This window comes from Orbicella faveolata, unplaced genomic scaffold (assembly GCF_042242905.1).
Source record: "Orbicella faveolata isolate gen_17 unplaced genomic scaffold, um_ofav_v1 contig_26, whole genome shotgun sequence".
Taxonomy (NCBI): domain Eukaryota; kingdom Metazoa; phylum Cnidaria; class Anthozoa; order Scleractinia; family Merulinidae; genus Orbicella; species Orbicella faveolata.
Genome location: NW_028301554.1, coordinates 17,600,296 through 17,615,000, shown reverse-complemented (window position 1 = coordinate 17,615,000; position 14,705 = coordinate 17,600,296). Strand labels below are relative to the sequence as shown.

The 14,705-nt window shown below is 40.1% G+C and overlaps 1 protein-coding gene across 2 annotated transcripts in view; it reads left to right on the top strand.

Annotated features, from left to right (window-relative positions):
* The window catches only part of LOC110049259 (uncharacterized), a 33,919-nt gene that overhangs the window by 10,216 nt on the left and 8,998 nt on the right, over window positions 1-14,705 (top strand). The window contains exons 2-5 of one of the 2 annotated variants that reach the window (XM_089296216.1): window positions 2,422-2,749; window positions 4,856-5,010; window positions 10,868-10,987; window positions 11,069-11,182. In XM_089296216.1, coding sequence (XP_089152342.1) covers window positions 10,918-10,987; window positions 11,069-11,182 — 184 coding nt within the window. In that variant the 5' untranslated portion in view covers window positions 2,422-2,749; window positions 4,856-5,010; window positions 10,868-10,917. The remainder of the gene's footprint in view (window positions 1-2,421; window positions 2,750-4,855; window positions 5,011-10,867; window positions 10,988-11,068; window positions 11,183-14,705) is intronic. The other variant, XM_089296217.1, reaches the window with a different exon arrangement.

Here is a 14,705-nt window from a genome sequence, read left to right as displayed (position 1 = left end):
AACTTTACAAGCGGATAAGGTGATAAACGATGACGCATACATGATACCATCTACCACCCCTTGAGAATTTCCAAATAAGGCAAACCATGTATGACACGCTCATTGTATCCTAAAATTGAGGGTTTAGGGTTGTATGTTGTTAACATTGTGTATCATGTTGTAAGAATTAAAAAAAACATTAATATTTTGCATAATCAAATTGAAATAATCGAAATTGAAAGGCAATAATCGAAATTGAATCGTTACACCCCTGTTGAATAAGTGCCCCCTTCGAATAAGCACCCCTCCTATCAGCTAAAAATTAAAAAAACGGCCCCCTCAAATAAGTGCCTCCTCCCCCCATTTTGTGTAATGAGACAACAAAGGATGTATAGTTTTACTCTTGTCCAGCCTTTTTTGTACAGTCATTAGTAATTTACATCTTTACAATACAGAAAACATGTTTCTTTTCTTCTAAGTTGCATTCTATAATTGTTGCAGTTTGTGAACATGTTAAATTTAGAAGAAAAATTACAAGTACTAACAGTGCCGCAATTTAAACTTTAGGATCAGCTTTTTATGTTGATGAACAGATTATGTTGTTTTTCACCTGCAGATGATGTATTTAACTAGTGAGGCAATCTCAGATAGTGCAGAGTGCAGTTGATAGCTCTGGCACGGTAGTCCCATAAGTACTCACCCCTGCTCAGTTTACTTCCGGTTTATATCTACCCTGGTAGTCTGCTAGCACTTTTCCCCTTAGCAGTGTGTATGTTTCAAGATTGTCTTTTCATTCAATGTCCAAAAATTACATACAATCACTACTGGTGTTTTACGTTGATTTTCATTCCTTTTAAATTCAATAATATGTTGAAGCAGCAAATGTGACAATTTAGCTCTTCATGCCAACTTTGGAACTTGATGCTTTTGTTTTCCTCGCAAAGGTATGTAATAAATTATTATGAAACCCTTGTTTTCTCCAAAACAACTTGTTTTTTGGAGATAAGTGAAAGAAAGTTAAATATGTGATGTAGTGATGAAGAAACAGAAGGGAAGCAATGTTGTTTTACTAAAAACGCAAATTTTCTTATCACCGATGAACAAGAACTAATTTAATTATCAGATAGTCACGAAATACCACTTTCTTTTTCTGTTTCCATCTTTGCTGTTAACAATAAAACAATTCAAAATTAATACACAACGATATTGATGGCTGAGAAGCGTTTCAACGAAAAGTATTGAAGGTGAACAGCGCTACTTGACCAATATAAACGAGTCTCCTCAAAGACTGATTAAGCTAATTTGCACTTTCATTAGGTGCCATGGAGTCTGCAGCAATATTTGAGCACTTTCCTGGTTTCTTTTGTCACAAATTTACAATTTGCAGAGTATTAAAGCCACCAACTTGGGAACTTTTTGGTCTCTCTTACAGACGCAATTAAGGCAAGAAATAAACAAGCCATTAAGGAGAAGTAATACATTTGAACCCTGACAAATACACTATTGTAGATTGAAAACAGCAGATGATATTTGTTGAACCGACCTGTGTGTAATTCTAAAAGCAACACAGCCACAGTAACGTTTCACTTTCGCAATAAAAAGGGGCAAGTGGCACTACCTGAAAAATAACTGCCGTCCATGGTCACATGACGTGACATAAAATACCACATGGAAACATAGTGTATAACACTAACGATGCTAGAATGCGTTTGTCTTACATGTTGTGTTCTACCATAAGGAAAACTAGTCAACATTTGTGCATGATTCCATATGCAATGTATCCTCCACCTAATATAGAAGCTATGAATGCTAACTAATTTGCGCATGCGTTTAGAGCAAATTAGTTTTGGTCTAAAGAGAATGGTACCACAAGGAGAGCAAGGCGTTACCTGAAACAAATATATAGCTTGTGATGTTCATATCCAACTAACGTGGATGAAACATGTTTTACGTAGAGTACACATGTACCTTTTTCACCTCACCCCCACCACTTCCTTGCTTCTAGACTAATTAATTAATTGAATTAATTAATAAAACAAACATTAAAGTTAACACCTTAGTGCCATAGCGCCGTAGCGCCTTAGTGCCTTAGTGGTAGGCAGCCCCCAAAACCATCCCAATAGTGCACTCTGCACTAAAAGTGATCTTGTGGACCAGGCATCGATTTGGGAAAATCGAATAAGCGTACCCCCTCGAAGAAGCCCACCCTGTCTTCTTCTAAATTTGAAATAAGCAACCCGGGCACTAATTCTAGAATTTATAGTATCTGGTTTAAGGTACATGTATCTGTGATTTAACTCAGACGGCACAATACAGCCTTTTTGATTGAAGAACCCCTTATTTAAGTTGCATGGTAACCTTAATTTATTTATTGAAATATTGGAATTCTGCAAAAAGCTTTGCATTCTTGGTAATTACTATTTTTCCTTTTTTAATTCTCAGGTGGACAAGGACTGCAAGAAAAATTGCTTTTGCACATGGAGAGGAATTTACCGATTGTAAAGGAATAAACATCCAACCTGAGAGACTGTCCCAGCTTGTACCTGCAAAGGTAAATGCTTCAATGAAGTGAGCCAGAGAGAGAGAGAGACCACATTCTTCAAACACTCAATGGTTTAGGTGACCACAGCCTACAGAATGTGTTCCTTAGAGGACTGGTCATCGGAAAACAACCAGAATGCCTAGGAGCTGGTGAAAGCAAGGAAAGGAAAGGAAGCATTCTCTGGCTTATGAATACTATGTACAAGGGTCTGACCTTACCAGAATTCAGGTACATGTACATGTATGTGCCTTTCCAAGTACACCAACAGTCATATCTATAACAAAAGTCTCAATTGCGATTGGTTCTCCAGGCCTATTTGCTGTGTAATTGGAGTTGATCTCATGAAGGTCAAATTAGAACCATTCAATTTGAACTTTACATGTGTAGAAAAATTAAAACCAAATGAATTACTTACCAGCCAATCTCAAACTGTAGTAAAACCAAAACCAAAGCAATCGCTTGATTACTTTTGACACTCAGTTAAAAACAACTTTATAGATCATCATCATCACCATCTTTTCTCTTTGCACCTGTAGGGGCATAAGGCCATCATGCTCTCATCCCAACACTGTCTGTTTTGCGGCACTGTCTTGGTTGCATTTCAGCTCTTCCACCTGTCCATGTTCCTTTCTTTCTCCACAGTCTTTCTCCAAATGGTCTAGGGTCTCCCTCTTTCCCTTTGCCCTTCTGATGTCCATCCCAATGTTGTGAAGCAGTCATTAATACCCTCTCTCCTGAGTACGTGTTGTAACCAGTTCCACTTTCTACGCCTTACATCGCAGCTTACTGGTATGTCATTTGTCTCTGCCATTTCAACCACTCTCTTGTTTGTCATTCTCTCCCTCCATCTACAGTAATCCTCAGTATTCATCTCAGGCATTGGCAATGGAAACTGTTCAGTTTTCTTTTGTCAGCCTTTGTAATCTAACAACAGCAACAACAACCATTTTATTTTGCTTAATACATAGAATATTAGAATCTTCCACATTTCACAGCCATATAGCAGGTCGGTCAAACTCAAGTCTTGAATAGGTGTATCTTGGTTCTTTTTCCTATTCCCCTGGCTGCCTGCACCTTCCAAAGTTTCTGGAATGCACCACATGCCTTCTGCAGTTTGTCCCAATATCTTTACTACCTCTACCTTCTTTGTCTACAGTAATGTTATACAGTAGCTCCAAGGTATACAAACTCCTCTACATATTCCACTTCTTCACCATTTACCACGATATTCTCTCTGTTACTAGCACTCAGTCCTCAGTGTCTTAAATTTTCTCGCATTTAGTTTAAGGTCTGTTCTGCCTGCTTCCTCTCTCAATCTCTCAGTCTTCTCATACAAGTCATTAAACTTGGATGGCAGTAGTGCGATGTTGTCTGCAAAATCAAGGTCCTCCAGCACTGCTGTGAAATTCCATTGTATCCCTCTTTTCTTATCCGCTCCTGTCTTTCTCATGATTCAATCCATGGCCAATAAGAGTAAGAATCCTGACATCACACATCCTTGCTGATGCTGCTCTAATTGGGGTCAGCACCTTATCCTGGCAGGGCAGTTTGCATGTCTCTATGACCCGTAGGGCTATGTCAGCTGGAGTCTTGCACTCCTAGTAGGGTCACCCATGCCGAACAGGTTGAAGGTTAGAATGTGATCTCCTGGTTTTCCAGGTTAGGGGTTGGGCATAGGGCTAACGACCCTGCCCCATACAAAAGCTTGTTAGCTCTATAGATGCTATTAGAAAAACAATCGCTTTCTTCTTTTGAAATATCAGTTAGCTGGAAAATTAAAAGAAGTTATTCAGTTGAAGATTTGAGAGATTTCAATTAGTTTAATTGAACATTTGCATGTCTCCGTACTTACGTGTTGGGTCCTGATGGGGTTGCCTGATTCTCTGTTGTCAGTTAAAATATTGGCCATTTCTTGGCTATCAGTTTTACCGGATCTTAGTTACTTTTACCTTACCAAGATTTCTGAGGAGCATTCCAGTGCTTCTGATCTCTTTCAAAACTTCCTGAACATTACAAAGTATATTCCAGTAAGTGCCAAACGATTTGGCAGAACTTTGCAGAAGACCAAAATGCATAATGCATCAATGGTATTACATTCTTAGCGTATGCATAGAACAGGCATTTTCAAAGACTGTTATTGAGTCAGAGGTGTGAATAACTATGGCAATGATGTAGCCTAGTTGGATAAAGGGAGTAAAATAACCCATACCTAACAAAAAGTTTAAGGACATCCATGCATAATTCAACCATCTCAACTAACAGTTCCAGTTCTCAGCTATCAGTTTACCCCATCCAGACCGTCTTAGTTCTTCCATATCGTTCTTCAACTTACAGGTGTGCAAGGAAGCATTCATTTACTTGTATGGAGTAACAAAGAAGCGAGTGGACAACCTACATGTATGTTCCAAAGCCACACCCACAGACATACACTGTATGTGGGAAGCACAACAACCACACACAAACTAATGGATGGCTTGAAAAAAAAACAGGTAAAACTGCATAAGACTCAATTGGTGTTTGTAGGCAAATAGATTGACCTATATTGTGTATAGACGGGAGAATTGGAGGGGCTGAAAGTTGTATAACACGGGTTTGGAAGGCATGATTAGTACGGTGCAAAAAAGTCTTAAATGCAAAAAAAATTGTATCACTGATATCAAGTTAAATCCATTCTAGCCAAACACTCACAGTTGATGGGAAAGAATGCCCTGCATTTTTTAGTTGACATTTAAACTTTTGTCAGTTTGATAACCTAGTGCTTTCACTTATTGATGGTTTATTGTAACAATAATGATTACATTATGCAAGGTCAGTGATTTTCTGTTTAAAATGTTCTCATCATGGCTATAATTATTAGAAAAATAATTGCTGACAAGTTTCTGTTTAGATCAAGGAAATTGCTAAAAGTAGTGTATATTTAGAGAGGAAAGCCATATCAGCCTTAACCGGTTTTCATGCGGATCCTTCAGTGCTTTCTATAAGATTTGTAGTATCATGGCTACATTGATACAGCACTCGCCATACAGGGTCCGAAATTAACTTTTTAAGGCAGGAGCCAACTGGCGACTGAAATTTTTTTTTCAGTCGCCATATGGAAAAATGTGGTCGCCAGAAAGTGTCAATAAAATTTTTCCTTCGCAGCGAAACAGAAACCAAAATTTTTGGGCGCCATGGGCTTGCCGGCAAAATATTTGCAATTGATGTAATCAGGAATCAAACCAGTGCGCAAATCATCTTTTGACTACTTTGACAGATCTACTTTTCCGCCTTTTGACGCCCAGAGAATATCTAAATCTTCAACTAATTTCTTCATGGATGTTCCATCTCCACCTTGTAATAAATTACGGAAAGATTTCAGAACATCTTTGGACACGAAATTGCCTGAATAAACATTTATGGCGAAAGAACGCACGTGGCCTCTTGCACCTGCAATACGTATGTTATGGGAAACCGCTGAAAAAACATGGTGGCAAAGCTTCGCACTGATCGTAGCTGTGAAACATTGTGGTAGCTTTATAATGAAGAAAATCAGTTTCATACTTCAAAAGCAGCGGGAAGGTAAAAAGTAAGTGCCCAATTGGCGGGCGGCTTTGAATTTTATTTTAATCAATTTGGCTGAAAATCAAAGTTATTGTATAATTGTCGTGGCATGAAATAGTTAATCGCCCGCTGACGACCAGTTGTGAAATTCTGGTCACCAGAGCAAAATTTTTAGTCGCATTGGTGACCAGGAAAGCGCAATTTCGGACCCTGCCATAGAGTTATGTGAGAAGCCCAGAACAACTTCACCCTAGAGAGAATTTTTTTAAATAGTGCTGTTTTACCTTTTTTGAGGAAAGTGATGTGTTAGCCACAGGGAAATCATCATTTTGTAATGTCAAGGAGACAGATGAGGCCATGACAGAGTTTATTTTCAGCAGTACTTCTTTTATGTACTTGTGCAGTTCTCCTGTATTGAGCTTCCCTCGTGCTTTGTATTCTTATTCCTAAAGTCTCTCGCATCGAAGGTCATTTAGTTGTGTTATGAACTGTGTTGTTGATCTACTGATCTTCCCTTTACTGGCGCCTACTTTTTGGTATGCATCTCTCAGGTGAGGTTGGTGGTTGGTCATGATCAACCAGTCACTTACATTTCCTGGTAGGCTCTCTTTGTTTTGGTCCTCCCCTCCTGGAAGTATGTCGACTGGCAATTGTGGTTCTCTGCCAAATAGGAGCTAGAAAGGTGTGTATCCTGTTGATGCATAGGGGGTTGCATTATATGCATACAGGAGCTCAAGAAGGTGTTCTGGCCACTTCTTCTCATTGGGTAGCATCCTCAATAGGTCATACATGTACATTGAACAATTAAACTGCTCACAAGGGGCATTTTCCATTCGACCTCTTGATCCCATAAATATGACAGAGCTCATGGATGAGGTTACTTTCAAAGTTTCTACCCTGGTCAGAGTGTATTCACTTTAGTGTGCCATATTGCAGGAACCATTCCTTGCCCTGTACCTTTGCTGTGGTGGATTTTCTCTGATCTTTGGTAAGAACTACATGGATGAACTTTGTAAATACATCTGTCATGATGAGTACATTTTTGCAACCATCTGAAGGGGGTTCTAGAATAGTGAAGTCAATGGCAAAGACTTCTAGTAATTGAGCTGCTAGAAAACTTCCAATAGGAGTCCAAATTCATGGGTGTGGCATCTTAGCCAGTGTACAACGTGCATGATGTTTGATCCACGTTTCAACATCAGTAAGCACTTTTGGCCAGTAGAAGGAAGTTCTTATGAGTTGTAGACCTCTTTCACTGCCTTGATGCCTGTTGTCATTGTACATGAAAGCTTTTAAGACCTTTCTTTTTCAGTATGTGCAGAAGAACTAGGTGTTTCACATCACCCATGGAGTAATTGTGGATTCTCATCATAATAAACCGTCTTTCCTTTCGATATGGTACCACTGTTTTGATAAGCTGTAGGTTTCTGTTGACAATTTGCATCCTCTCTCTCTCTTGTGTTCAGTTTCTTGTTTGCTCTCCAATATTTCAGGAACTCTTTATTGATGGGTCATCAGTCAGCATTCCAGTTAACTTCTTCTTTGAGTACTGAGGAAATGATGGGTTTATAGAAACCTCTGGGGTACTTGGACTCTGTTTTTGAGTCTGTTCTGGAAGCCTCTTTTCCACTTGTGGAAGATTCCTTTTGAGTTCATTATCAATAGCCCTTAATGCTACTTTGCACTTGACCTCAACCAAAGGCATACCATCTTGGGTAACCTGTTTCACAGCCACCTTTCCAGTTTCATTGAACTATAGTTGTCCATGTTTTATTCTGTCGGCCACAGTCTAGGACTGGCATAGGGGCATATAATTCATGTTAGGACTCATTTAGTCGCCTTCCCCTTCACCCCTTTAATGCTTGGTACATTGATTTATTTCATTTTAATTTTAATGGAACTTATTTAGTAGTAATAGTACTGAAAAGCCCCCGGGGGGGGGGGGGGGTGGTACTCCCCTATATGGGCTATATAGGTATGTGCCGCGGGATAGGGTATGGTTTTTTGAGGTTCTCGATCCTTAAATAGGGTATCATTTTTTCCCCTGTTGGCATAGTGTCCCGGTGTGATCCTTAGATAGGGTGCCTAAATTGTATCATTATAAATTGTCTCATTTTTCGGGTTTGGGCCTTAAATAGGGTATCAATTTTCGTTTGATTCATCCTTAAATAGGGTCAGGGTTTAAGACCCTTCGCAGCACACACCTATGGGAGTACCCCCCCCCCCCCGGGTGAAAAGCCCCCTTGGGAAGTACTAATAAAATCTGTACTATACTGTACTAACCACAAGCAAACAACAGTAAATAAATGCTAACCGCAAGCAAACAGCAGTAAATAAGTGCTAACCGCAAGCAAACACAGTATATAAATGCTAAATGCAAGCAAACGGCAGTAAATAAACGCAAATCATATATGTGTCTCACCATGAATTATGTCCTGGCATAGGTGATCACTTGGTATTTACCATCATGCTTTTGAATAGCACAGCTCCAAGACCTTGACTTAAATGGGAATTTTTACACTTATATTCATCTAAGGCACTTAAAATGAAGTCAAGAATTGATTACTTTCTTATCAGAAAATTATTATCAATATTATTTCAGTAGCTCCTGATCACAGAGCGGTCAGGTTGGGAGTAAAAGTGGCCCAAAATAAGCACAGCCTGAGCCTTTGGAAGTTCAATAACTCTCCGTTGAAAGATCAAGGGTTTATAACGCTAATTGAAAACAGTTATCCAATTATTATTAGAGTCAAATATGGTGAGGTTGTAGATGAATGCTTAAGTTGGGAATTAATCAAGATGGAATTGAGAGGCATTATTTTTCCATTCACAAAAAATAAAGCTAGGGCCACAAGATTATATATTGAGAATTTAGAAAACCAGTTGGCGGAGCTAGACATCACAATTTTAAACAACACTGGCTCCCAGATGGATTTGGTGTCTAAACAGTCAGAGCTAGATAAATTAAAAAAAGAGGGGGAAGATCTTCTTGACTTGTGTCAGTCAGAGGGGCTTGCTGATGTCTGGAAATGCAAGGACAAGTGCTGTGGTTAGCTTTTGATGGAGTTCATCAAATATTATGTTTTGTTGGTTAATAGAATGGCAAGGTGCTTGTTTGTTTTCAATTCATGCAAACAGGAATTGACAAACTCTTGCAGTGGTCCTGCTATTTTGGTAAATCCTTTGACAAAGCATCTCTAGTAGCCGGCAAATCAAAGGATTGACCTGAGCTCTTTCACATTGTTTGCCACTTTCCACGCTTGTACTGCTGCCTTCTGGTCAGGGTCTGGAGACACACTGTTGGCAGATAGATGGTGTCCACTGTATGCGACTCTCTCTTTCTCTCTTAGGAAGCAGCACTTAAAGGCTTCAACTTCAAACCATATTCTTTGAGGCATGTCAGGACTCTATCCAGTCTTTCTTCCAGATCATCACCATCCTGAATGAAACCAGCCACATACATGTTTGAAAAGTAACTGCTTGAACTGCTCTATCTCTCTTCAGGGGTACAGTTTACACCTGTTAGCTCCACAGGACATTTACCTGTCTTTGGTGGCTCTGTTTTGGATGTACTCAGACATTACTCTGGGTAACTTCAGCTGTATCCACAGAGAACCTTGAAACTTCTACCTTCATAGTTGAATTTTCAATATGATCAGCCACATGTAGTACTCCAATTTGAGTTCTTGCTTTTAGCCAAACATCTTCCTCTGAAATTTAGAACTCTCATGTACATCTGCCCAGCTATTGGTTTCATCACTGTATTGATGATAATCAATTTACTAGGCAAAGTTCCACCAGAGCTGTAGCTTGCTGGCCTTTCCTCTCTTGGTCTCTCCTCTTGTTTTGGTTGTGCTTTTGCTGAACTCCTAGGAGAACTTGACTTGTTTCTGTATGTATATTTTTTGCCAATTCTTCCAATTTCTTTGTTGGATCAGCCAGTAGTGCCTCTGTTATCTTGATATGCTGTATATAAGCTGCTCTCACTCTTATCAAAAAATGGCCTAAAAATATTTGTTTTTCATCCTTCCAACTATTGAAAAATGTGGCCAGGTTAGGTTTTGGTCTTGTTATGGAAACAACAGACAAAATGCAATTGGATACACAGGCAAATTTCTCAAAAAAGAAAGAAAAGGTGAAAGCAACAAGCACTGGAGGTTGATTGAGACTTGACCTGGGAAGGACTGGCTTCAGAGCAACTTCTAGTGTGAAGGCTTGTGTGCAACTGACTAAAACTAGCTTGCTACTAACAATTTCTTCATGTTCTAACACTATATAATATCCTGTTACTCAAGGCTTAAAGTGTCTATGACAGATAACTTTTTATTTGAATGGAATCTACACAAGATCGTGATATGGAAATCAAAAAATGAAATTGTATATTGTTGTTTTTTCTCCGTGTTTTAGCTATCTGAAATCGGGAAATTTCATTTCTGGTTGAGTCAAAAACTGTGGGGGTTAGGACCTGGGACCAGTCAAGCTGTGATTTAAACAAGAACTCAGGTCAACATATTTTTTGCACCAAACAAATAGAAATGGAAAAAATAAGTTAACTAGAGGAATTAGGTAATCAGGCTTAATTCCAATTGTGATTCAAAGTTGTAAACATTTACGAAAGATACATGTATGTACTTGGCTACTCTCAAAGCACCGAAATATACCTGCATTTCAGGGTTTTGATAAGACGATGCAGTGAGCCAGAAAATTAAACCCAAACAGCTTGTAAGAAATTCTATTTTTCATGGTGTCACTGTTTAGGCATAAGATTGTATACTAGAGTATTTATCATTGTGTTTGTTTCATCAGGATGCTAGAGAGCAGAGTTCATCACTAGAGAGAGAGCATCACAAGACAACATGGACGTGGATTGGAAAGACTACAAAAACTGGCAACAAGCCAGACAGAGAAGAGAATGCCAAACATCTGGTAAGAAATTTTCTCTTTCTTGGTGTCCATAGTTTGGATTGGATTCCGGAATAATTTATCATTTTGCTTGTTTCATCACAGGATACCAGACAGTACGGATCTTCACAAGACAGAGTGCATCACAAGACAGCATAAACCTTGAAGGACTAGACAATTGGCAACAAGCCAGACACAGAAGAGGATGCCAAACAACTAGTAAGAAATTCTATGATCTTTCTTGGTGTCTAAAGCTTAGATTTGATTTTGGGATAACTTACATTGGATCATTTGGTGAGGGAAGATTTCAAGTTGTGGAGTTGCGCATTGAAGTTGTTAGTTGTGAGTGTAAGGTTGGAGTTGTGAGTTGCAAGTTGCATACCGGATTCTGTACTGACGGACGGGGAGGGAGGGACAGGTAGGGACAGCAGAAGCTTGGCCTAGTCTATAGGTTATGACTGTTGTATACCAGTGCAAGCGTACATTGCTCCACAAAGTTTGGGTTTGAATGTGGTGAAAATTTTTCTGCACATATTGAGCTCTGCCATGCCAACCTAATTCATCAGCCTAGTTTCGAATTGTTTGTACGTGAAAACCTGGTAACTATTTTGGAGCATCGAGACAAGGCTCAGGGGAATAACTCATTGAGATGGCAGACAATGAAAGTTCTTCGTTTGTGAGTATGAAAGTCCCAGAGCTACAGAACTTCCTAAAGGTGAGAGACATTTAGATAGCTGTGGATGGAAAGAAAAGGAAAATGGCTGAACTGCTGGAGCTTTGCAAAAATGCAGTCAAAATGAAGCTGCCAAAAGTTGATAAAGAAACAGAGCTACAGGACGACTTGATCAAATCAAAGATCACCCTGCCGGGAGTTAACACCCAAGTCACTAGTGGAAGGAAGGTGCCTACAAAGCCCGGGGGCTGCAACCGCAGTCACATCCCCAAGGCGCCAGAACACTCGACTGGCCTGCCCAACCCATAACCAAGCCACAAGCCCCCCGCGCCAAGCCCCCTACAGGCACCCGTCACACTCAAGCCAGATGGTATTGGTGGAAAAAAAAATGCTGAAAAGAGGGGTGGATAGGGAGGTAAAGCCGAGAACCGCTAAACTATAATTCAATCCACAACGCCACACTAACAGAGTGATGAACACACTGCGAGCACATGGGACGACCACACATGCACTAACCAAAAATACCGCTGGAAAATGTCAGCCCCAGGGCTCTCACGACCATATGACTGTTGCAAACGCTACAGAACACACCAAACGCTAAACAAACGTTAACAGATGGCCAAGGCACTAACAAACGCCTACAAAAACGCTTCTGACCAGACTCGCTCCTGGTCATAAACTATGGAAAATTACATTGATCTATATCAAACGCTACAGAACGCACCAAACGCTAACCAAACGCTCACTGACGGCCAAGACATTAACAACCGCCTATAAAAATGCTACTGAACAGACTAGCTCCTAGTCGTTAACTATGTTAAATTTCATTTAACTATGTGAAAATCACTTCCCCATCCACTTTCGCTTCAGTTTTGAACCCATAGCTTCACTAATATTCCAGACTTCAGGTTTCTTTTTTATCCCACACAAGGTCTTTGGTGTCAAGATGCTGAGAACTTAATGTATAGGTTCACAGTAGACTGAAACTCCTTGTCAGCTCGCTGGTAAAAGGGGCTCCATTTCTTTCGAAGCTTTTTCTCATTCGAAAAAGTTGAGGTCTGGTCCCTTTTTGGAATTGCTTTTGCACACGGAAATGGCACAACACGGTTATACCTCATTTTCACCTGTTTTGCTTTCAAAATAAGTGCCTTTGTCGTGTCTTTATTCCCCTGAGCCTCGTCCTGATGCTCTAAAATATTTACCAGGCTTTCACGCACAAACAATTCGAAACTAGGCTATTCATCTTGAAGGAAAAGAAAAAGTTAAATCTCTTAATGAATCATTTGTACAAGCTGAACAGGGGACTCATTAATTTAGGGAGTTGAAGGCTAGTTTCACAAAGTAGATGGCTGACACCAATTCGAGTCTTGAAGGGACATGCCTCTAGGGATTTTGAATTTGGGAGGCTCTGTCAAATGCTGTTTTACTTATTCTTTTGGAGATACTTATGAGAAAGATTTGGAAAAGGTCAAAATGTCGAGAATATTAAGCTACACCACACCCTGACCTCATGCCCCATCTATAGCGTCAGCCTTGACTGTCCTGAGACAAAGACAGTCAAGTTTCAGTCACATTAAAAAAACCCTGTGTTTTCCCTAGGTTACTCTTTGCAACTTACATGCCTTTTAAAATCATGATCAATCATGTCCTCTTACATGTGTTTTATTTCATAAAAAGTAGGCTGCTCAGAAATCGAAGGAGCTGTTTTTTTAGTCGGCTGCCGGCACTCAATGAGAACCCTGCTGAAGGCGACAAAAAAGGCATCTTTTTGTTGGTTTAATAAAAGTCTTCAGTTGGCAGGAAATTGGCCTAGTATTTAAAATAAGGTAAAGTCTGCATGCGAGCCAAGTGGCCCATCAGGCCGGAGCTTATCCCGGTTTCTGTAGCATGAAGCGACTAGGAGTATTTCTACTCCCCCCTGGATGGGATGCTAGTCCATCGCAGGGTTACCCCCAGCATTAAGTTCGCCGGTACCCATTTATACACCTGGGTGGAGAGAGGCACTGTGAGAGTAAAGTGTTTTGCCCAAGAACACAACACAATGTCCCCGGCCAGGGCTCGAACCCGGACCGCTCGATCCGGAGACGAGCGCACTAACCATGAGGCCACCGCGCCTCCCACTGTGAATGTAATAGACACAGTAACTCTACTACTGGACATACCATAGAATTCCGAAAGTAACAGCCCCTGTTACTTTTGGATGTTCAAAAAACGTTTGTGCAGTAACAGTCGTTTCAGGCAAAGCAGACATGTAACTAAGAAATTAAACCTTCCGTTGATGTATGTTTCCAACTACCCTCATAAACTAAGCAGACTGTATAAACAGAAAAAGGCCCCAAACCGGTTGGTACCGTAGGGTGAATCAAAAGTATACTTGTCACATTACATCGCAATACAACTGATAACCCCACAGTATATCATTTGACTCTGCTGCTAGACAAACACAGTTGCTAAATCATAGTTTGAAGAAAAATTAAGTCAAGTTCGAAATAAAATCACAGAGAGTTCTTCAAGTCACGGTTCAGTCCTGCACTCAGGCTGTTCCATCTGCATGAGGACAGAGACTTTCTCTTTTAGTGACTTCTTCAAAGGGCTGTTACTTTCGGGGGGACCATTACTTTTGGGGCTCAATAGGAAGGGAAAAATTAACGTTACTTTTGGGGAGTCACTATTTTCGGGGGGGAGGGGGAACGCGTTACTTTCAGAATTCACGGTAATATTTGTTCTTCCCAGACTTGTTGTCTTGCAGTGGCGTAAGAGCAGTTTGTTAAGAAATTAACAAATTGCCTTTACACCAGTGCACAGCCTCGAAGAAATTCGATATTGATCGCACTTCTATTATTTCATTTATAAATGAAGTTAAGAAGGAACAGAAATTAAACAACTAAAGAAATGAGTGAAAAATGTGGTTCAGTAAGGAATCGAACCTGGGTGTCCAGATTACCGGTCGGATGCCTAAACCACTCAGCCATTGAACCAACCATGCCGGCAACGTGGCCGATAATTGACCTTAATGTGGCTAGGTCTGAGGAGACGTACATCACATTTTTCTGCAATCAGGATCACCTC